Below are 22,189 nucleotides of genomic sequence, written 5' to 3' on the forward strand. Positions count from 1 at the left end.
ATGGTGTCCCTAATCTAAAATGGCAAAATCAAGGTTTGTGTTTTGGAATTTGAGGGGGGGGTAGGGGATGGGATTGCAATATGTTCAAGCTGTTAATAGTTAAATCTGAGGATACAGAATCTGTGAATATGGCGGGCTGACTGTATATACAATGAGGTAGCAAAATGATGTCCCTTATATAAAATGGCATAAATCAAGGTTTGGTTTTTGGATTTTGTTTTGGATATTTTCAAGCTGGACATGGTTGAATCTGTGGCTGCAGAAGCTGTGGATACAGAAGGCAACAGTAACATTAGCGGGGAGGGGAGTAGACAAGAGCATGAAGACAGGGACTGCACAACACAATATATAAAGAACGAGAACCAACTAAGAGAAATCATTTTCTTTTGTACTGCAGCTAGCTTTCAACATTAGCCAATGGAGATTCTGGGAGCTGTTGTACAAAATAGTTACTTTGCCAAGCTCTAAGAGAGCTACCATTGTTTCATAATTGTGCCACCATGGATGGATAGTGATTGAGTCATTAATGGTAATTAATTGAGTCATTAATGGTACTTTCCAGGTTTCACAGTCTTGATTCTGTAGTGGGGTAAGCCCAGGTACAGAAGTTGAGAGAGTTGGGTGGACGGAGAGCAACCAGGTGGAAGGAATAAGGGAAAGGCACCCGGGGGTGGAGATGGAGGAGAAGGAGGTGGAGTCCCGAGGGGGGTATAAGAGAGGAAGGAGGCACTTGTGTGGAGAGAGTCGGGAGACGCGGAAGAGGAGGATGTGGAGAGGCGGTCAAGGTAGGGAAAGTGAGGGTGACTCGTAGCCTGGGGAGGGCTGGCCAACCAGTGTCTCTCTTGGGCCGACTCAGCCCTAGGCGGCTGGGACCTCACGAGGACGTTAGACTACGCAACCCCCGAGAGGAGGGGGATTTCTTGTATCCGGGAGAAGGGGAGTGGAGACGAAAAGACTCAGGAAGGTTGGAGAACGAGTGGTGGGATGTTAAAGGCAGTTGTTGGGAACAGGGGCCAGAACCTAAGGCTTGGGAGAAAGCTGAGAGGGAACCCTTGGAGAAGCAGTCAGGGGGATGTCGAGGCCGTGAACCCTCACCCTCGGAGGATGCCGGCGACGAATCCCGGGCCTGAGCCGAGAGACAAGCTGACACCCTGGGAAAGAAGGGACACTGTTTGTTTGCTTTTGCACTGTCGAGTTGGTTAGAGTTATTAAAAGCATCACTGTTGCAGCAACCCTCGTCTCTTGGAAAGTTTGTTACAGCACGTGGCACCCCACAGGGATAGGACTCCAGCTCCCAACATGCAACCCGCTGCACCGGCCCTGCCCACAGATTCATATTTCTGATTGAAAGTGTTGCCTGAATTTTCAGTTCAATACTTAAGTGGACAATGAAACTTCACACTTTTCTGTGCTTATTTTGTCAGGTCATATGGCATCATTTTATGCTGGTGACTATAGACTAGACAAACCCCGCTCTGAACAAATCTTGCTAAACAAACCCTGCTATAGGTTTGCCTTAGGGTCTCCATATGTCAGAAGTGACTTGAAGGAACACAATAACAATAATAGAGAAAATGCTCTGATTATTTAAAGGTAAGCTGTTTCTGCATAATTCTGATTAATTGATTCCCATATTCCTATATATTTATCAATGTTTATTAATAGTCATGGGAGCCAGTGTGGCGTAGTGGTTTGAATGCTGGACTATGTAAAACTCTGGGAGACTGGGATTAAAATCCCCACTGAGCATGGAAACCCACTGAGTGACTTTGGGCAAGTCACACTATCTCAGCCTTAGATGAAGGCAAAGGCAAAAACCCCTCTGAATAAATCTTGCTAAGAAAAACTCATTAAAATCCTGCCTGAGGGTCACCATAAGTCCTGAAGGCATACAATACAACATTAACAGGGAATGTTAGGGGAATTCTTTGAGATTTGTCAATAAAACAGCAAAGCTTGCATTGAACTCTGCAGCATGAGAATTAAAATCTAAAGCATTCGTATAGGTAAAGGTTTTCACCTTTGACATGATTGCCTAGTAATGCATTGATTTCACATTAAATTCCCATGCATATATTATTGCCAATGTTTGGAATCCAATGTTTGGATTCTCCCTGTGGGAGATCATGAATAAAATGTATGCTGGCAATTTAATCTGAGCCTGTCCCAGGACTAAAATTCTGAATGTTGATGTCCCCTAAAGCAAGGGTGAGTGATAAACTCATATTAGTTCACCCTCGACCAAATCTGATCCAATTCCTGGAACTGAATACAGATCCAAATTCAATATGCAACCATAATTGCATGGAATTTATGAACTTATTATTTGATCTGTGCATTTTAAAAAGTGTTAAATAAATGTATAGATTTGAAAAATGCACACTTTGGAAAATGTACACAAGCATGTTTTACCCAATTGGGGAAAAGGCATTTTTGAAAAATATGCTAATTTAATGTAAGGAAAATACATACTTTTTAAAAAATGTGCACAGAATTGAATATATTTTGGAAAATGTCCACAGAAAACACCAAATACCTGTGCCAAAAATAAAACAAAGCAAAACACCATCATTGTGTGATACGCAAATAGGCACTTGAGTTGGAATGGGCTTTCAGGAAGGAATAAGGAAATCTCAATGGAGTTTATCAGACAAGGGAAATTGGAAGTATAATCCAATTGCAATCCAAATGCAATCATGGGGTTTAACATTATTGCGTGAGAGGTGATCACATGCAATTTCGGGCAATAGCAAGCTATTTTTGGACAATGGGAAAGTCAGTTCGAATGCAATTCGAATTCACATAAATTCTCTGAATGCATTCTGGCCCCACTTTCTTTTCATTTGAAATTAAGAGAAATTCCTCCTGTGTGATAAACTCCTATGAGCTTTATTTTGCAAATGAACCCTTTCCTCATTTGCACATCCCTACCTTGAAGTACCCAACCCAACCCAACCCAAATCTCAAAGCTTTGTAAGTAATGAAGCAACCTGCTTCAGGCAGTATCATGATTAAAAAACATGAACTAGTAGAGATAAAAACAGGACTGTGTGTTTAAATGGTAGAGCAAGACTTTAAAATACACTCTCTGCCAGGGGGCATCTATGCTCTGTTTCAGGCAAAGTTTTGGGATAGCTTTACCAGGAATCTTAAAAACCATAAAATCAGGACTAGAATTCCAGACAGCAGTCAATATTTCCAGCTCATTAAGTTAAATTGTTTATCAGTTGGTTTTTGATTTTTGTTTTTGTTTTTGGCGTATAAGCCTGTTTCTCTGGTTATTCCATGTTAAAGACCTACTCCTAGTCAAAAGATATGAATGGCTGATACAAAACCTTCATGTTTCCCATGGAGGATAATCATGCTAGTTTGTCAAAAACAAGTCTCATATGGTACCTTAAAGATGAACATGTTTTATTGGGCATAGGATTTAGTGTACTGCAGCCTATTTGCACCTGATTCATCGGATGGAGTTCCTAGGCAGGTTTTTAAATAGTACTGCCAGTGCTCATTCTGTCATTGGCCAGCAAGCAGCAAGTGTAATTGAATATTAAAAGAGAACCAAGAAAGTAACTGCTGCTTCTCCTAACAGTATTGCATTATCTTCCATGCCTACTGCTGCCAGTGTGATAATAGTCACATCACATTTTCTCATTAACCATCATCACTGGCTTGTGCTTATGCACAGAAATCTATGTATTTTTACCTGCAGCCACTTTTTCCTTTCCTGCCTTTGTCCCATTCCCATTTATCTATACCATCTGTTCTATTGTAAGCTTTTACCAGTATTATAAGCTGTGAATTGTACAGTGGTAGCAAAGTGTGTGCACATCTGTCTTATTAAATATATACAGTATATGCACAAAATATTAGATAGGAATTGGCATTCCTTCAGTGCAATCCTTTATAGAATTTCAAACACACACACATATTAATGGAGGTTTGGAAATTAAGAAGGAATTCTTAGCTAAAGGGGTTGTTCCCAAATCAAAGTTATTCTTTCTCCCTTACTTAGTAGTATGCAACAGTCAGGGGCTGTGCAGACAGCCCAGAAGGGGCGGCCTCCAGCTTCCCCTTTTACAGCCAGACTGGGGACATGGCAACCAGAAGCTGGACCTCTGATATGGCCTTTCCAGGGTGCAAAGAGGAGCTGCAAAAAGTGGCTCCTTTTTGTACCATGGAAAGGGTGCGATAGCCACAGCGCCGCAGCTTTAGGTGCTCCTTCAGCGCTGTGTCATGTGGACACAGTGCTAGAGGGGCGCCATGCACCATGCGCCCTCGGGGCAAAGCCAGGGCATGCATCATATGGATGCTGTGCCCTGAATCGACCCCCCAAGCTGGCCTTTAGAGCCGGTCTGCACAGGGCCTTAATCTTCGCTAGCCAGAACAGGGCTAGCAAGAATGTGGCTTCAGAGCAGAGTGGAAGGTGGCTCTGGAGCCATAGGGAATGGGAGGGGAGGAGGAGGAGGCTAACTTAGTAAATACATAACCTTCCAGACAGTCTCTACAAGTTGCAGCAATCAATTAATAGTTGCAAATTGTAGCAGGCAGATGCTATACAAATTGAGCTGGAAATTGCACACAGCCCTTTCCTCTTGACTGGAGATGGAACTGGAGCTAGGCCATCAAAACTGAAGAATTTGTGCCCTCCTGAGATGAAAATCAGAGATTCAGGCCCTGAAATCTGGCAAACCTAGGTGCATCTGCACTGAATTTAAAGCCATAACCAACATAATAAAGAGAAGACAATAATTTTGTGACTAAGGGCTGATCTGCACTGCAGAAATAATGCAGTTTGACAATGCTTTAACTGCCATGGCACCATCCTATGGGATCTTGAAATTTGTAATTTATTGTGGCACCAGAGCTCTCTGACAAACAAGGCTAAATATCTCACAAAATTACAAATCCTAGAATTCCATAACATTGAGCAATGGCAATTAAGGTGGTGTCAAACTGCATTATTTCTGCAGTGCAGATCAGCCCTTAGTCACAAAATTATTGTCTTCTGTTTATTACGTTGGTTATGGCTTTAAATTCAAACAGTCTAAAATGTTACCATTAGTAATTCAGAGAGGCAAGTCTTATTGATAACAATCACTATTTATTTTGCATGCATTTGTTGTTGTTTCAGCAAGATGGTTGTTAGCACTAATTGCAATGGTTATAGTCAGGAAACAACAACATAGTGCTATCCGACTGAACAGTTTATTACAACCATACATGTAGCTAAACAAAATCCATCAAGCAAGAAAATCATAAACACACTGAACCAGTCTGAATTAAGTTTTCCAAAAGCTTAATCAGTATTCCTTACCTGCAGTATAGTCTTTTTTGGGTGGTAGAAACCTCTGGGAAGTTGTAAAGCAAGTATCTCAATACCACAAGTGGAAGGCCAGAGAAAACACAAAAAGTGTTATACTTCAGTGGCTTGTCTTGATGGAATGCTAGGAAGGGTTTGTTTCACACACATTCTTGCATGAAAGTAAACCGTCTTGTGATTCAATTTGTCAGGAGACGCAACATCATTGGGGAAAGAAAAAAAAAGTCAGGGCGTGCCCCAACTTCTGGGCCTCAAAATTCATGCTTGTAATTGGAGCAGTTCATCTTCTCCAGAGAGCCACCCAGTGTATTTTTGGCACTAAATCAGAAGAATGAACCAACTAGTATCACAATTTTCTTCAAGCTCATTTATTCAGCAATAATCTCCATTGGGTTTCATGAGCGCAACTCCTACATCCAGCCATGAGGAATTATACTGAGAAGGGTATCACAGAGGTAGGTCTAATTGAATTCAATAGGATATGTTTAAGAATAAACAGGTTTACAGTGACTGCTGCAAATAATGATATATGTGTGTATGTGCCTTCAAGTCCACTGTTGACTTATAGTGACCCTATGAATTTTACTGTATCTAAATTGAAAATTATATAGTACTCTGCTGGATAATTGTCTCTCTGCTCTGATCTTGCATCTTTGTAACATTTTAATCTCTACTAGAAAAGGCAATAAAGTTGATGTTAATTGGTACTGAAGCAAAGTTTAACACACAAGGAAGGTAGATATTGCAAAAGTCTTGCATTTAAAGTACTTCTGCAGAGCAGAATGTATCCAATATAATATAAGGAGAACAAAGGGAAAAGGTGTGCTACAGAGTACAGGTATAGGATTAATTTTTTTTATTTACTGACTGGCATAACCCAAGATAAAAAGGTCCTTAAGAAAATGAAGGCAAATTACAGACTGATTGTATGAATGTTTACTCAAAATTAAGCTGCAGAGAGTTCAGCGGAACGTACTCTCTAATAAGTGTGCCTAGTACTGCACTGTTGCCAAAAGATTTCTTCAGATATCAAGTCATTAGAAACGGATGTTCTACATTTAATTGAATGAAGCTGGAGATCCACACACATTCTGCCTTGACTTTTTCCTCTTGCTTTTTATGGATGGTCAGTTTAAAGGACTAGCTGTTATCAGTCTCTGGGTGGCAAGATGGCAGACATATGAATTGCTAATTTCTCTCTCTTCAGTTTTCAGAACCTACATCCATTTAAGCTAAAAGATCCACATTTTGGGTCACCAGTGTCTGGGACAGAAAATAATGAAATACAGATTTGCAAACTTATATTATTAACAGAGAGCAGCAACACTGATTACCATTTAATTTTCAGCATATACGTACCCATTTGGTCTTGCATATAAAATGCTTGCCCATCTTAACAGTGTAATCCAGTGCATATTTATTCTTGTACTTGTTCACTTCCATCTTCAGCACTACAGTAATCCCACTCTTTCTACTCTCAGGAACACTGGGGAACAATAGTGGAAGTGGAATATTGTCCATGTTTGGACAGGTGTCAAGGGCTGGAATACATAGTCACCTTCTGAGACTGCAGCCCTACAGGGAAGAATGTGCAAAGCACATGTTCCTTATCTTCACTATCCCAACTTGCTGGTGTAAGTTTGTCCCATTGGCCCAGACACTAGTGGGAGTGTGAAAGAGATGCTGTTTTGACCTCTGCCGGGCACACATGGATTGTTGCAATGGTGGGGTAGAGAAATAAAGATAGACTGCTTAAATTGGGAACTAGCCTATGCCAAGATTTCTCTTGGCACAATTGGCACATAGTGTATAGAGATGGAAAGAATATGAGAAAAATTTTAAAAAAGGTTGAAAAGGGATGTCTTGATGAAATCCTGATAAGGAGAATCCTTAGAAGCATGAGAATCTTCATGTTTCAGGATCTGTTTTGCATACCAAAAAGCATGTAGGCTTTTGCACAGAAAGTAATGTTTATGCATAGAAAATGTCATGCAATTTATGTGTGTGTGTGTGCATGCACACACACATATATATTTTTTTGGAGGCAGAGAATCAGTTCCAAACTGTGGCTAGTCTTCGAAAACTGTGCAGTTCTCAATAATGTTCCCACAGCAAGGAAAAATGGTAAAATTATTTGTTCTTGTTTGCAAGAATGAAATGAAATGTTTACAAGAATGAAGACTTACATACTCTAGTACTTAATAATGATTGTAGTCCTGCTGGAAGAGCAATAGGGGGGAAATGCAACCTAAACAAATAAAAATTTCAACTTTCTGCTTCTTTTTACCTTGAAGCTAAAAATGTAATCTTTTATATCAGTAGAATCTTACTTTGCTTATTTTAGGCATGTTTCAGCAAAAACATAAACCCTTTATTGGAACAAAAGTATATTGGATACACTTGTATCAGTTTATGGTTATATCTTTTCAAAAATAATAAAGATCTCAAAAGATAGAATTGATTCTAAATCAATTAGTTCTAGACTAGCAGGGCAGGAAGTGAGATATCTAAATCTCTGCCAGAGAATTCTCAGTGCCTCACCAAACTACAAATCCCAGGATCCCATAGTATGCAGGCATGACAGAGAAAGTGGTATCAAAATACTATAATTTGTTAGGGTCAAAAACACCATGATGATTATGAACTGGGTAACATTTATCTGCACTTTTTATAGGAAATCATACCTAATCACTCCTCCAACTCAAAAATACAATGTTGGTAGTGATTTTGATAGTCAGTGTGGTGTGATGGTTTGAGTGTTGGACTATGATTCTGGAGATCATGATTTGAATTCTCACTTGGCTATGAAAACCCCTTGGGTGACCTTGGGCAAGTCACATTCTCTCAGCCCCAAAGAAAGGTAAAGGTAACACCACCACCCCAAACAAATCTTGCCAAGAAAATCCTATTACAAGTCAGAAATGACTTGAAGGTACACAACAACAAAGTGATTATGGTATTATAAAGTTTTGACACTACACAAAGTAGGCCTTGCTACATTTCACCAAATATGAGTTGGTGCATGGAGAGAACCTGTGTGTGTGTGCATGTATGTAAAAGGGGTAAGCTCACACTTATATAGATTCTGTCCAGCAAAGCTTAACCCTCCATAATAATCTTATACATGTCTATTAAAATGTAAGTCCTGAGTTCAAATGGGTTGTTTCACAGGTATAGGTATAAGTATAGGATTTACTGTAAATCTGTTCAGTCTTCAAGTCTACTTCCTCAGATGCATTTAGAAAGTAGACTGAAGTCTATTCTGCTAACTTCTTTCTTTCAGTTAGTCTCAAAGGTGCTATGAGACATCTCTTCACACTGATCCTACAGACTAACACAGCTATATCTTTGAACATCAGGACTGACAGTTTCACTTTATTGCTGGGTCAAACTAAATGCTTACCGAGCCCAGCATCCTGTATCACATAAGTAGCCAGCCAATGGGCTTGAGTGGCCACAAGCATGGCATGAAGGCAATAGATCCTCCCGCAACATGGCTCCCTGTGTGTGGCATTCAGAGGTTTATTACCTCAGAACTGGAAGGTTCTGCAATGATAGCAATTGTCACTTGCAATCATTTAGCCAATCTTCCATGTGTTCAAGGGTGCATCTACATTGTAGAAATAATGCAGTTTGACATCACTCTTAACTGTCTTGGCTCCATCCTACAGAATCCTGAGATTCTATGGCACTCTATGGCAGGGAAGGCTAAAGACCTTGTAAAACTACAAATCCTAGAATTCAGTATGATGGCCCTACAGCACTTGGAGTGGTGTCAAACTGCATTATTTCTACAGTGCACCCTGAGGTACCCCTTTAAAGCTAAGCTAACAACAGAACAGCAAATAGGCTTGCCGCACCTTCTAACATATTTATTAGGCGTGAGCCTCTTGCTCACATTCCTTTCTCTCAGATGCATGGAGTATTGTACAGCTTCAGGAGGCATGGAGATGAAACTGGAAACTGGATATAGAAGGTGACAATTAACAGTAACGCCAGTAGCAAGATTGGCAGTGGAAGCAGAGGCACGCTGGCAACCATAGGAGGCCGTTAGAAGAAGGCCAGAAACTAACCAAGCGTCAGGAACAGCCAGCTATAGCGAGCCCTTTTCTTTAAACTTCTATGGCAGGAGCACTGTTGCTTCCATCATTATCATTATCATTATCATCATCATCATCATCATCATCTATTATTACTCAAAGATATAGCTGTGTTAGTCTGTGGCATTAGTATGTAGAGAGTTCTTGTAGCACCTTTGAGACTAACTAAAAGAAATTGGCAGCATGAGCTTTCCTAGGCTTTAGACTACTTCCTCAGATGCTTTCTTTCAGTTAGTCTCAAAGGTGCTACAGGAACTCTCTATGTATTATTATTACTGTTATTATTATTTATTATTATTATGTTTAGAGAGCCACTGTGGTTTTAGTGTTGGACTATGAGGACTGAGGCCAGGCTTCAAATTCAGTTAGTTCAGTTAGTCTCAAAGGTGCTATATGATCCTTCTACATATGTATCATGTTGTTGTTGTTAAATAATAATATAAATATTACTGTTTAAATAATATAATTATTATAAATCTTATAAATAAATAATATAAATAATAGAATCATAGAATTGGAAGAGATCGCAAGGGCCATCCAGTCCAACCCCCTGCCATGCAGGAAATCCAATATTATTATATCACATATTATTACATTTATTACATATATATTACATATGTTACATTATTATATTCCATAATGAAATATAATATTATTACATATTATTATGTATCATGGTTGTTGTTGTTAAATAATAATAATAATAATATAATTATTATTATTATTTAAATAATATAAATATTGTTATATTACATATTTATTACATATATAGTACATAATAAAATATAATATTATTATGTATATATTACATATTATTATGTATCATGGTTGTTGTTGTTAAATAACAACAATAATAATACAATATAAATATTACTATTAAATATTATACATACTATTATAATAAATATTATTATTATTATTATTATTATTATTATTATTATTATTATAATTATTGCTCTATCGAATATGGAGGGACAAGTGTATTTCCTTTCAGAGTGCGGATGCAGCCTGAGGGGGCCCACAGGGAAGGACTACACTTCCCGTCATGCCGTTCGCCGCCCCTTTCCCTTTGTGATGTTTATCGGCCCCAGCTGAGAAAAGGAAGGGAGGTGGGAGAAGGAGAAGAAACGGAAGCGAGGCCAAAGTCTCGCGAGAGTAGCGGAAGCGAAGGGATAGGTCGCTGAGACGAGAGTACAAGTTTCGGGGTCTCGGGGCTGAAGGGTCCGCCGGCGCCATTGCGGGGAAGGCCGCTGAAGGGAAGGCGGCGCGGGTTTAGGGCTCCTGGGCGCTTTATCCTTCTGAGATGGCGGCGGCGGCGGCGGAGGAGGAGGCGGCGGCCACGGCGGCGGCGGAGGACCCCTCCCCGAAAGAGGAAAGGGAGCTGGAGGACGGAGAGATCAGCGACGACGACAACACCACCAGCGACAGTAACAGCCATCCTGATGCGAAGGACGGGGTTCTGGAGCGCAGCAGCCGAGATGGGCGAGGGAGAGGCGGCTACGCCAGGCGGAGGCCTCCTCCGGACCTGCGGCGGACGCTGCTCCTCTCCTCCTCCCGCCGCTTCGCCCACTTGCGCCACCAGCCTCCCCCGGAGCTCGGGCACCTCCACGGCCGCGGCGGGCTCTACCGGCTCAAGGAGGCCGCTTTCCGCTGCCACCCACTGCCGCCTCTCCCTCCTCTTCCCCCGCTGCCACCGCCTCCTCCTCCGCCCCGGCTCTCCTTCTGGGAGCGCAGCCACAACGCCCTGGACCGCTTCCGCTTCCGAGGAAGGGGCTACCGCGGCGGGGGGCGCTGGGGAAGGGGCCGCTGGCACAACCTTCCCGGGAGGCCTCCCGGAGGAGGAGGAGGAGGAGGAGGCGGGTATGGAGGCGGCATCCAGAGCTGGAGGGAGCCCTCGCCTCGGAAGTGTATCCTTTGCTACCGAAGCAGCCGCCATTTTAGGAGGGGCCCCTGTTGGGCTCAGAGGGGTCACCAAGCCCGTCCTCCTTTTCCAGGACCTGTCCTCCACGTCAGCCTGCGGTCCAGGAGGATTTCCCAAAGCGTCCTCCATTTTGAGCAGGGCAAAGAAGCATGCATTTATGTTTCCACTTCATTCTTCTGTCCGGGAGAAATTCCCAAAGCGTCCTCCATTTTGAGCAGGCCGAAGAAGCACGTATTCCCATCCCTAGGGGTTTCAGCACAGGGTGGCCAGACAGTCCTCCTTTTCCCAGGACCTGTCCTCCATTCTAGGAGTTTCCAAAATGCCATCCATTTTGAGCAGGGTGAAGAAGCATGAATCTACATTCCTGAGAGTGTTTTGAGCTCTTGTTGCTGGTCACGGTCTCCATTTTTTGCTGAGCCTTGCCTTCCTTTGCGGTTGGGTCATCTGGTTGCCCTGGTTGTGTTGGTTTAGGCCGGGTAGGGGTTTGCCACACAACCTGGGCGAACCTTTTCAGCCTTTGCTGGCACACTCGAGGCTACTGATGGCATGGCAAAGGGCCAAGGAGCTTAGCAAGGGCTTCTCTCTAATGGGAGAACTGGGGTGGGGAGGGTTTAAGGTTCAAGAGAGGGTGAGTATGAGGAGGCTTCGCAGATGTTTTCCTAGAAGCCTTAATATGGAGAAGACTTAATAGAAGTCTTTCTTCATATGGGAATCAATCAGAATTATGTAGAATCAGCCTACTTTCAAACCATCAAAGCATTTCTCTGTTGTTGTCTGTCTTCAAGTCACTTATCACAACCCTCTCGCAGGGTTTTCACTGCAGGTTTCTTCAGAGGGGGTTTGCCATGGCCATCTTTTCAGGCTGAGAGAGTGAGACTTGCCCAAGGTTGCCCAGTTAGGTTTTTATGCTCCAGTGGAGATTTGAACCCTGGTCTCCAGAGCCATAGTCCCAACGCTCAAACCACTGCGCCATGTTAGCTCTCTGTTGTTGTGTGCCTTCAAAACATATCTGACTTGCGGTGACCCTAAGGTGACCTTATCACAGGGTGGGGGTTTGCCATGGCCATCTTCTGAGGCTGAAAGAGTGTGACTTGCCCAAGGTCACCCAGGTGGGTTTTTATGCTCCAGTGGGGTTTGAACCCTGGCCTCTCAAGACCCAAACCACTACACCACACTGGCTCTCTACTGAGACATTATGTTTGGGGACTGTGACCTAGGAGGAAGAAAATGACGTCTTTATTTGTCATCTCCAGTGAGGCCTGTTTGGTTTCGGATGCACTACCTCAAACAGCTGAAGCAATTAGAGCTTATGTTCTTATATGAGCCAATTATTAGCTATGTAGTTCTGGTTGGGCTTTAGGTGTGTAACTGGCAAGGCGTCTTTTCACATACCTGCTAGCTAACATTAGTTTCAAGTCTCTTAGGACCACTTTTAGTTTTTATAGTAGTTTTTTGTGGGTTTTTCAGGCTTTGTGGCCATCCTCTGGAAGAGTTTATTCGTGACATTTCAGCAGCATCTGTGGCTGGCAGCTTCATAGTGTTAAGATTGTTGTAAACCTATTATGGCTTCTTGAGCACATGTTTTCCCATAGTAGTGGGGTATGACTACTTCAATAAATGAATAAATTCTACTGAATGTTACTGATTACACAAATGCTACTATTACACAGTAATTGTAGCATACAGTACAATCATAAGCATACTTAAGAGCAAATCTATAGGGCCTCAGTATTAATTCTGAATAAACAGCCACAGGATTGTCCTGTAAGTTATACAAATGAGGGCAAGATTGCTAGAGATGGATTAGAGGTGCCTTGAAGTTGGTAGGACCTACTTCAGAGTACAGCTACGTAGAATCATGATGTACCAATATTTGCTGTTTTAAGTATACAGGAGGCTGTTAAAATTGATTAATAAATGTAAAATGTATGCTCAAGGAGTCCATGATGGTGGAATAACTTTACTATTTTGTCAAGGATTCTTGCAGCGATTGGTAACTGAAATATTTACTGCTGGAACAAGTAAACTTTTGCCTGTGGACAGTTTTAACACACAGGGTTTTGGTCTGCTGTTTCACATTAAACAGGGTGTGGTTTTTATTCAGCATTCTGGTTTCACTTTTCATATCAAGTGAAACGTAGCCATGTTCTGGATGGTAAAATAGTTTATTTTCATTTTTCTGTTATCTGTATTCAGGAAATAAAGTTTTTAAAATTCTTAGCTACTACTGTGCACTTCCACATCTCCATTTTTTGTTCTTATGCTTACGGTGGCTTAGTGAATTTCATAAATTCAACCACATTGAACAGAAGTACTGTTTTAAATTTACATAGATGGATAGAGTGGTTATAGATTACTGTCTTGGCTTGTCACAGCTGTTGCGTTATAATGATTAGAGTGGTGAGCTTGGCTTTCGGTCCCTGCCCAAATATGAGGTACCCTTGATAGCAAGTTCCTGTCTATGTTTTGTTGTTTTGAGAGATAAAAAAATTATCTAATCTACTTTCAAGTTCTTGGAATGGAAAAAAAACCCCAAACATCAGAGAATGATGTTGCAGACAAGAAGAGCCAGAGCTGTGTCAACTGCATGTGAATCTGCCTGACTGAATTCAGACTGGAAGGGTACAAACCTGTTACTGTCTTGATATCGAACAGCTTTGACTGATTTTTCCACTAATTCACAGTTTATGGATTCTGCTAATTCACAGTTTATGAATTACTCCTTTGGTGAGGCTGGGAATCATTTACTCCTTCGGACTGCAGCTGCCAGTATTCCTCACAGTTGGCTGTGTTTTGGCAAGGATTGTTGGAAATTGCATTCTAACAGCATCTGGAAAGTGTACACTCCCCATGCTCACCACAGGAGGTAGCTAGTTTAATGCACTGGTAATCCAGTTTTTTTAAACAAATAAAATGATGTGATTATTTTTTGGAATACTATCCTCTGGATTAAAGAGTTAAGTTTTAAAATGTGGGACAAATTTTTGTTTCATTTAGTATACCTTGAAGAAATAAGGTGCATTAGAATGGTAGTTTAACCAGATAATCCACTTGGGATGACAATATATATGAGTTTGTTTTAAATAGACCACATGGTTATTATGCATTCATAAGACATATCTAACATTTTTATGCTGCTTTCAAGCACCCAGGGCACCTTCTCCCTTGTTTTATGAAGTAGACAACAATTCTGAAGGGATTTAATGTAATGAAATGATTTCCATCTTTGAAAACTCTTTCATACTGTTTATCCACCATCACTACTTTGCTGTGTCAAATGTCAGTTACAGCATCAAGGCTTCCATGTGCAGTTCAGTTCTGGGAGAGCATAGAAAACATTCAGAATGTGGTATTGAATTTAGTGTCTTGAGAATATGAGCTTTTAAAGAAAAAATCTAGCTTATGGATATGAAGATGTTTGCAAGTATATGGGAAAATTGAAATGAGAACCCTGATGTTGCTTAACAAATTTGAAGTGGTCAGATGGGTGCATCCTGTACAGCTACTTGTACCATCTACATTTGTAGGGGGAAGAATAAGGTTAAACTATGCAACTCTGAAAGATTACTCATGTAAGAAATAGACCTTTTCCTCATGAAAGATTTAGATCTGTGACTTAAGTTTAAGAATTTCCTCCAGTAGATGTTGGAAGAAAATATCACCCAGGATGGGTTCATGAAAGTAGATGTGCTGCTAGTGAGAACAAATCAAGAGTGGTTTTGGCATTGCCTTAGGAAATTCTCTCTGAAGAAGATGCAGTGATATTAAGGACATGCTTCAGATATATAAAAAGAGGAAGAGATAACACAGCTTTCCTTACTGTGGGATTTTTCCCCCTTAGATTGTGGAAGTACCATGTAGGTAAATGTTGGCACTGTATGTATTGCAAACGGAACTTGCAGCACCTTAGAGACTGTTTGCGAAAGAAGTTATAGCATGAGCTTTATAGACTTAGGCTGCATCCATACTGCAGAAATAATCCGATTTGACATCGCTGTAGTTTGTTGTAGCAGAGTTCTGGTAGCAAAACAAACTATAGTTCCCAGAATTCCACAGCACTGAGCCATGGCAGTTAAAGGGATGTCAAACTGGATTATGTCTATAGTGCGGTTGTAGCGTACGTCTACTTCCTCAGATGCAGACCAAGTACCCCCAAGTCTAGGAAAGCTCATGTTACAACTTCTTTCACACAGTTAATTTCAAAGGAGCTGCAAAATCCCTTTGCATGCTGATATTCTAGGCTAACATGTCTATATTTCTGTATTGCATGTATTGTTTTTCCATATTAAAACATGATTTAATCAATGCTTGGGATATGACATTTCTGAATGTACGTCAGCATACATTAAAATCATTATAATAAAATCACAAGATAGTTTGCAGTTGCAATATATTGTTGAAAGAGCCATAATAACAGTAACAAAATGTGTTTTAGATAATTTTCTTAACTAAAGAATCAGCCAAATTTGGAAAATCCCTATCCCGAAAGCAGAACTACTCATCTAAAAACGATAACTCTGTTGAAGAGAGTTTTGAGGATCTGTTGTTGAAATATAAGCAGATTCAACTAGAACTTGAATATATTAATAAAGATGAGAAACTGGCTCTAAATAATAAAGAAGAAACTGTTCAGCAAAGCACTGATGAAACAGCCATTCCAGAGGACCAAATAATGGTAGAAGATGTCAGTATTACAAAGGATGCTGTAAATGAAGGGTCTTCTGAAGAGAAGAGTAAAGTAGTAACCTTTCAAGCCTTTGAACTGAAGCCTCTCAGGCAAAAACTGCCAACACTAGCTGAGAGGAGCAAAGTGAAAAAGGTGAAAGATGGAGTGAAACAACAGTCACAAAAATCTGAATTATTGGATGCAAATCAAGGTAATTGTCTTTTACTTGTAATAAATAATGTCTTGTTAAGTTATTTGACTTGTATCCTTTGTTAGTTTTAAAGTTAGAGTAACATGGTTTTAAAAATTCTTACAACATAGTAAATTTTAGTTCCAGATATATTGCTGTAACATTGTTAGTGCAGGTTAGATGATATCTTTATTTAGCTTTTACATTAACTTTTTACTATAGAATATGTTGTCAGTCTTCTACCCAAATAATAAATGCCTATCTATATTGTGCCGTTTCAGCAGAATATTGTCAAAGGGCTGGAACAGACGACCAGGAAGGGGCGACTTGAAGCTGCTCTGCCGAAGACACATTGGGGCCCTGGCAAACACATGCTGGAGTCCCAATCCACCCTGAACCCAGCCCAAATAGAAGCGGAAAAAATCCTCTCCTATTTGAGCTGGGAAAGGGCTGCCTTTTCTGGCCCTGCCGCAGCTCCAGGGCTGGAGCGTCTTGAAGCCGCTTATGTCTGGGCAGCCACCTGGCCTCCAGGTGTCTTCGGCATGTGTGGTGTGTTAAACGCTGCGCTCCCCAGATGCCCAGAAGTGGGCTTTAATGGGCCGTCTGTTTCAGCCCTAAGTAAAAGCAGTTAAAATTACAAGAGAATTAATCAAAATTCAAACAAAGATTATTAAGATTACATAATGCAACTTACAAATTAAATGAATATTTCAGGTCCTCTTACATTCAGTATGTTTGATGTGTGCTGTGTTTTCCTCTTCCTGTTCCTTTACTGTTGTTATTCAGAATTTGAAGACTGAACTGCACTAGAGTGCTGTCACTGTAGTATTAGAAGAGAAGAGAACAGTAGTGTCCTATTTGGATGGGATCATAGATCTCTACCCTTGAAATGTTGTGTGATGTAGCTGAGGGCGTGTTTCCATATTTGTCATAGGCACTGGCAAATACCCAGCCCGGATATGACAAATCCAGCCTGATTATGATTTGCTGGGACTGTTAGAGTAGGTGGCTTGGAATCTGCAGTGCCTGTAGCATAGTTTAGTGGAGTCAAGTCATAAACCGAACTTGATCTTGGTGAGCGATAGCACCTGGAATCTTCTTTTGAGATCCTCTTGCACAGTCCTGCTGATATTCCAAGTATTGAGATTGACTCACAGAAATCAATGGGAAAATAGAGGTGGATCGAGGGAGTTCTCTGTTTCAGATTTCTGGTGCATGGAGTGCATCTGTATGTAAAGTAAAAAAAAATTAAAACAGATAGACACTTGGAATCCTGTGTGCTTCTTTTTAACTACAACTAGACTTTCCAGTATTTTATGTGTGGTACACCTGCTAAAAACTATTTTAAAATGAGCATTGCTTTCCATGTTTTATTTATGGTTAGAAAAATATGCTGTCTTTCTTTTTTCAATCAGGAGAAGAAAAAGAAGAAGGAGAACAGAAGCTTAGCCCTTCAGATGCTGCCGCAGAAAAGGTAAGATCAAGATTTTTCAGGAAAAAACCCACAAAATAAAGATCTTAATTTTAGCAAAATGCAGACTCCAAGTGCAATCATGTGAATGTTAACTCAGAAATCTGGTTGTGTTTAATAGTTTAAAGCACTAGTACTTGTACTCATTTTTCTGTTCGTAATGTTAACGTCCTCTTGTTTTATAGAGCACTAAACCAACTTTGAGTATCCCTTGCTTAAGAAAACAATGAAAAATTAATAGGTTGTCTTAAGTTGGCAGGCGGCTTGAAGGCACATGCAAACACAGTTTTAATCTTAGCACCAGGGTTGGTTGGTTTAAACCAAATGACTTTTTAAAAAACCATACTCCTTTTTTTTAACTGATTGTTCATATATGTTTTGAAGTTGGCTATTATTATTTTCCATCCATTTTAATGGAACAACAACTGCTTAAATTTTATAAACTTTTAAACAGTTTATTGGCAGTTGTTCATTTTTAGACCAATATCTAGTTTCAGTTGTTTCTTTTTAATCACTTTATTTTATAGTTTCAAGAAATGCCATTCTGAAACAAATTGTATTTCTGGGAGTACTGCGTATGTTTTATTATGTATCATTTATATATATTCAGATTTAATAGGAATAATAAGTAGTAAAAATTGGTGTACATTAAAACATTAATGGAAAAATGGCTTAAAACAAAAAAATCCAGTTTAAACTGGAAAAAATGTATTTTTTAAACCTGTTTCCCCCCCCCCCCCCCAAAAAAAAAAAATCCTTCAAAGCAGGTTTTTGGATACAGTAAAAATAATTTAACAATGAATAGAAAACTGAAAGGTGTGTTTATCATCTTATCTCTGCATTAGAAACTGCTTGATGAAGAGGAGGAGGTGTCAGAGTTGCAGCTAAGATTATTAGCTCTACAGTCTGCCAGTAAAAAGTGGCAGCAGAAAGAGCAGCAAGTGATGAAAGAAAGCAAGGAAAAATTAACAAAGACAAAAACTGTACAGCAAAAAGTCAAAATTAGTACAAAATCCCATTCGGCCAAAAAACCAAGCACTGCAGGTAAATATTTAAATTGTTTGGCAATGGCTCTCGCTTGTTGTGTAATGTTTATAGTTTACAAGCTTATGTTCTCTGTAGATTTATACTTTGGAGAAATTAAATGAAATTAAGCTCTACTCTTTATTTAAAGCTAAGCAAGCATTGAGGAAACAGCAAACAAAACTGTGGAAAAAAATGCAGCAGCAAAAGGAACAAGAAAGGCGCCAGAAGGAAGAGGAGCAACGGAAGCAAGAGGAAGAAGAGGAAAGGAGGAAAAGAGAAGAGGAAATAAGGAAAATCCGTGATCTTTCAAATCAAGAGGAGCAGTATAATAGGTTCATGAAGCTCGTTGGTGGAAAGATAAGATCAAGAAGCAAGGTGAATTTTCTGTAATGGATTATGTGAAAATTATGAATCTGATTAATATCTCTGAAACATTTAATGCAGAACGTTGGTGGTTTTGTGTAAAAAGAAGATCTTACTTTGATCTTGCATTGTAGATTTGCCACCTTAATGGCCCACAGTTCTGATCGTATTAGATCTCTGAGGCCTAAGTAGATATCCTATCTAGCTACGAATTTGCTGGCCTTCCAGTAGCTACCTTAGAATTTACCTCATCACATTGTTGTGGACAGATGCTAGTTTGCATTTGTTGGTGGAATGAAGTTTACCCATTTGTGCAGTTTTGCCTCAGAGAAAGCATCAGAAGTTACCCTAAAAGCAATGCTTGTTGTAGCCTTTCTTTCTGAAAGGAACTTGTAGCAAAATTTCTGCAACTTTATGAATGTTCAAGAATATAAATTAACAAAAATATTTCTACAGTCTTCAGATAAAGATTTGAGGCGGTCATTAGATAAGCAATCTAACGAGAGTGCAGGCGGAATCTACCAGTATGACAACTATGATGAAGTTGCCATGGACACAGAAAGTGAAACAAATTCTCCTGGTAAGTGTTGACTTGCTCAGTCCTTGTAGACACTTCTGTCTTTCCAATGAAGCAGTTTTTAAATGTGTATATTGCATACGGTTTATTGATTTTAATAGTATGGATTTTCATGTGAGGCCATTTGAAGGATTAGGTGAAAGGTTCATCATGTCTACTGATCTTGGATTTGCACCAAAACTAATATGTGCAGTGGCGCATTTTTGCTTGCCATCATGTTACAAAGTTCAGTTATACCTACTTATGCTGATGTAGCTGTACTGAACTAAAAAAAAGAAGAAATGTTACATAATTTTTTAGGGTATCTGTCACTAAGATATTACTCACTGAAGGCTTTTCTATTCAGATCACATTCAGTGCTTTATTTTTTTTAAAAAATAATGGGGTGTCCTTAAAGGCAGATTCCAATATTCACTGCAACTTTTAATGTGACTTCTCCTATTCTGTGAAACATAATTTAAAGGAATCAGAACAGAAATAATAACCAGCTGATAAAACTAAACTCTTTAGCTTGGAAATACACTGACAACTAGCACAGCTGGAGCACAATAAATGTTGTGTGATCCAGCCATTTTGCTTCTATTGGTATTCAGCTGACCACATTCTGTGACAGTGAAGATTTCTAACCCATCTTAAGGATGGTCACCTGCAGACTGTGAATGAGAGACTCCTCTCTCTCTTGGCTACTTTTCTATTGAGGCAGCCCAAAGAGGTTTTCCTATTGCTTCGTGGCCACCAAATTGACAGACCCCTTTTAAAATTGTTTTTTTAAAAGGTCTTATATCAGTAGTGTGGATATATATATTTAACTGTCAGACAAGCTTTTATTAAAATAATAACAGAACTTTATTAAACTGATGTTTCAAACAAGAGAAACTTAGTACTTTGCAAATAAGACATTTGTTTCTTCATGTAATCACATTACTTGTTTCATTTGGACGTTTTGCTTTCTTAGATTCAATCTTGTCATAATGACAGTGTCCTCTCCACCACTCTCCTCAGAGAATAAACATTACTGTTCCCAAGGGCCCTCACTCTGTCCTTCTTCGGGCTCACATTCCCTGAACCTAATTAATAAACCTGTCTCTCCGGCTATCTTTATCCCACAGGATAGTGCCCTATATTAACTCCCTCACTTGGAGTTCTATATGGGTTTTAAGTCTTTCACTCCTAGACTTCAACCCTGTTCCTCCCTGGAACCTTTACCAAACAGTCCCTCTCTGGACTTAACTCAGACTCTATCTCCCTCTCAGTAACAGCCCTATTTATCTTCTCCAGCCTTCACTGTGATTGGCTCTTGCCAGGTGTCTCCTGATTGGCTGTTGCTATGCTGGCCCAACTCTGTCTGTTGTCTACACAGACCACATTGTATTAGTCCATGCTGGATGTATGTGGATAGCTGTTGTATTGATTTTGAATGGCCGGGGGGTCCATTCTCTTTTTTACTTCTACCAAAAACTAGCTTACTTTCTACATGTATGTTCCACGTGTGCTGGCACCTTGCTTTTTTAAAGATGGGCTTAAACATCCATTTCAAAAATGGAGTTGGAATGATCATGTTTGGGGTTGGGGTAATGTTCATCAGTCATTGATGCAGTAAAGAAAATATTTTCTGCAGTAGTAGATATATAATACATGTAATGTATTTGTGGATCTTGGGGGCTCAACAGATGGCCACCCTTTCCTTGCCAGATTGTGGCCGTGGCAACTGCACGCCATGACCCCCACTTGGCCTTTCCATGGCACAAAGAAACCACAAAAAGCTGTGATGGTGGCAGATTTTTGACACTCCTTTTGCACAGCACATTTAAACACTGCATCAGTAGAGTGCCATGACACCCCCCTGCCATGCGGTTGGTTGCATGGCATGACACTAGTGTGGGGGCGGCTGGTGTGCGTATGCCACGGCGCCACATCAGCGTATAATGCCGTTCTGTAGAGGCTTGTGCTCTTAAGTTATACTAAAGTAAAAGTTTATAGGAAATAAACTTTTGATGTTGAAACTCAGTCCTTTGCTTTGCCTTTTGCAGCATCTTCTCCAGTTCAGCCATCATACTTTGAATGCCCTGTTGGATACTTTCCTCCTGCTTTTCCACAAATCTCTCTGTCTCTTACGTCACAGGTTTCAGTAAGTAGTTTTACAAAATCAAAGAGTTGTGAAGTAGAAAAAGCTGAAATTGGAAGTATTGTTATGCCTTCTGTATGTCTGTTTTGAAGCATTTGTCTTTTCCTGTGAGCTTCTGTCTTGTGTTAATACATTCCTTCTGGCCATTTTGAAAGTTTTCCCTCCAGCTATTGAAATTAGGGCAGTGCTGAATGGAAATTTCTTTCTAGCCTTGTTGTTATGCCACTGGTTTGTCCAGTAGTAGTGTCCATTTAGCACAGGTGGCTTTGCATCCTGTATTACCTGGTTTTCCTGTTTATAATTTAAAATAGGTTTGAGAGATAGCACTTTAGCTACATGTGTACTTACTAGTAAATAGTTAAGTGTTCTTATTTGCTGTCTCTTAACACATGGGCTTCTAATTGTGAACTAAGGCAGAAATCTTACT

At 40.1% G+C, this 22,189-nt stretch overlaps 1 protein-coding gene across 4 annotated transcripts in view; it reads left to right on the plus strand.

The window, feature by feature from the left end:
* The first annotated feature begins 10,523 nt into the window (after positions 1-10,523).
* Positions 10,524-22,189, plus strand: part of ZFC3H1 (zinc finger C3H1-type containing) — a 54,452-nt gene continuing 42,786 nt past the window's right edge. For 2 of the 4 annotated variants that reach the window (XR_016281231.1, XM_089524102.1), the window contains exons 1-7: positions 10,524-11,330; positions 15,805-16,221; positions 17,616-17,674; positions 18,517-18,715; positions 18,846-19,072; positions 19,517-19,640; positions 21,668-21,765. Coding sequence is in view for 3 of the 4 variants with exons in the window: in XM_089524102.1 (XP_089380228.1) it covers positions 10,727-11,330; positions 15,805-16,221; positions 17,616-17,674; positions 18,517-18,715; positions 18,846-19,072; positions 19,517-19,640; positions 21,668-21,765 (1,728 nt within the window). In the remaining variant the exon portion in view is untranslated. The remainder of the gene's footprint in view (positions 11,331-15,804; positions 16,222-17,615; positions 17,675-18,516; positions 18,716-18,845; positions 19,073-19,516; positions 19,641-21,667; positions 21,766-22,189) is intronic. The other 2 variants (XM_089524103.1, XM_089524104.1) reach the window with 2 other exon arrangements.

This window comes from Sceloporus occidentalis, unplaced genomic scaffold (genome assembly GCF_023333645.1).
Source record: "Sceloporus occidentalis isolate IW3139 unplaced genomic scaffold, rSceOcc1.0.p SCAF_5, whole genome shotgun sequence".
Classification (NCBI taxonomy): Eukaryota; Metazoa; Chordata; class Lepidosauria; order Squamata; family Phrynosomatidae; genus Sceloporus; species Sceloporus occidentalis.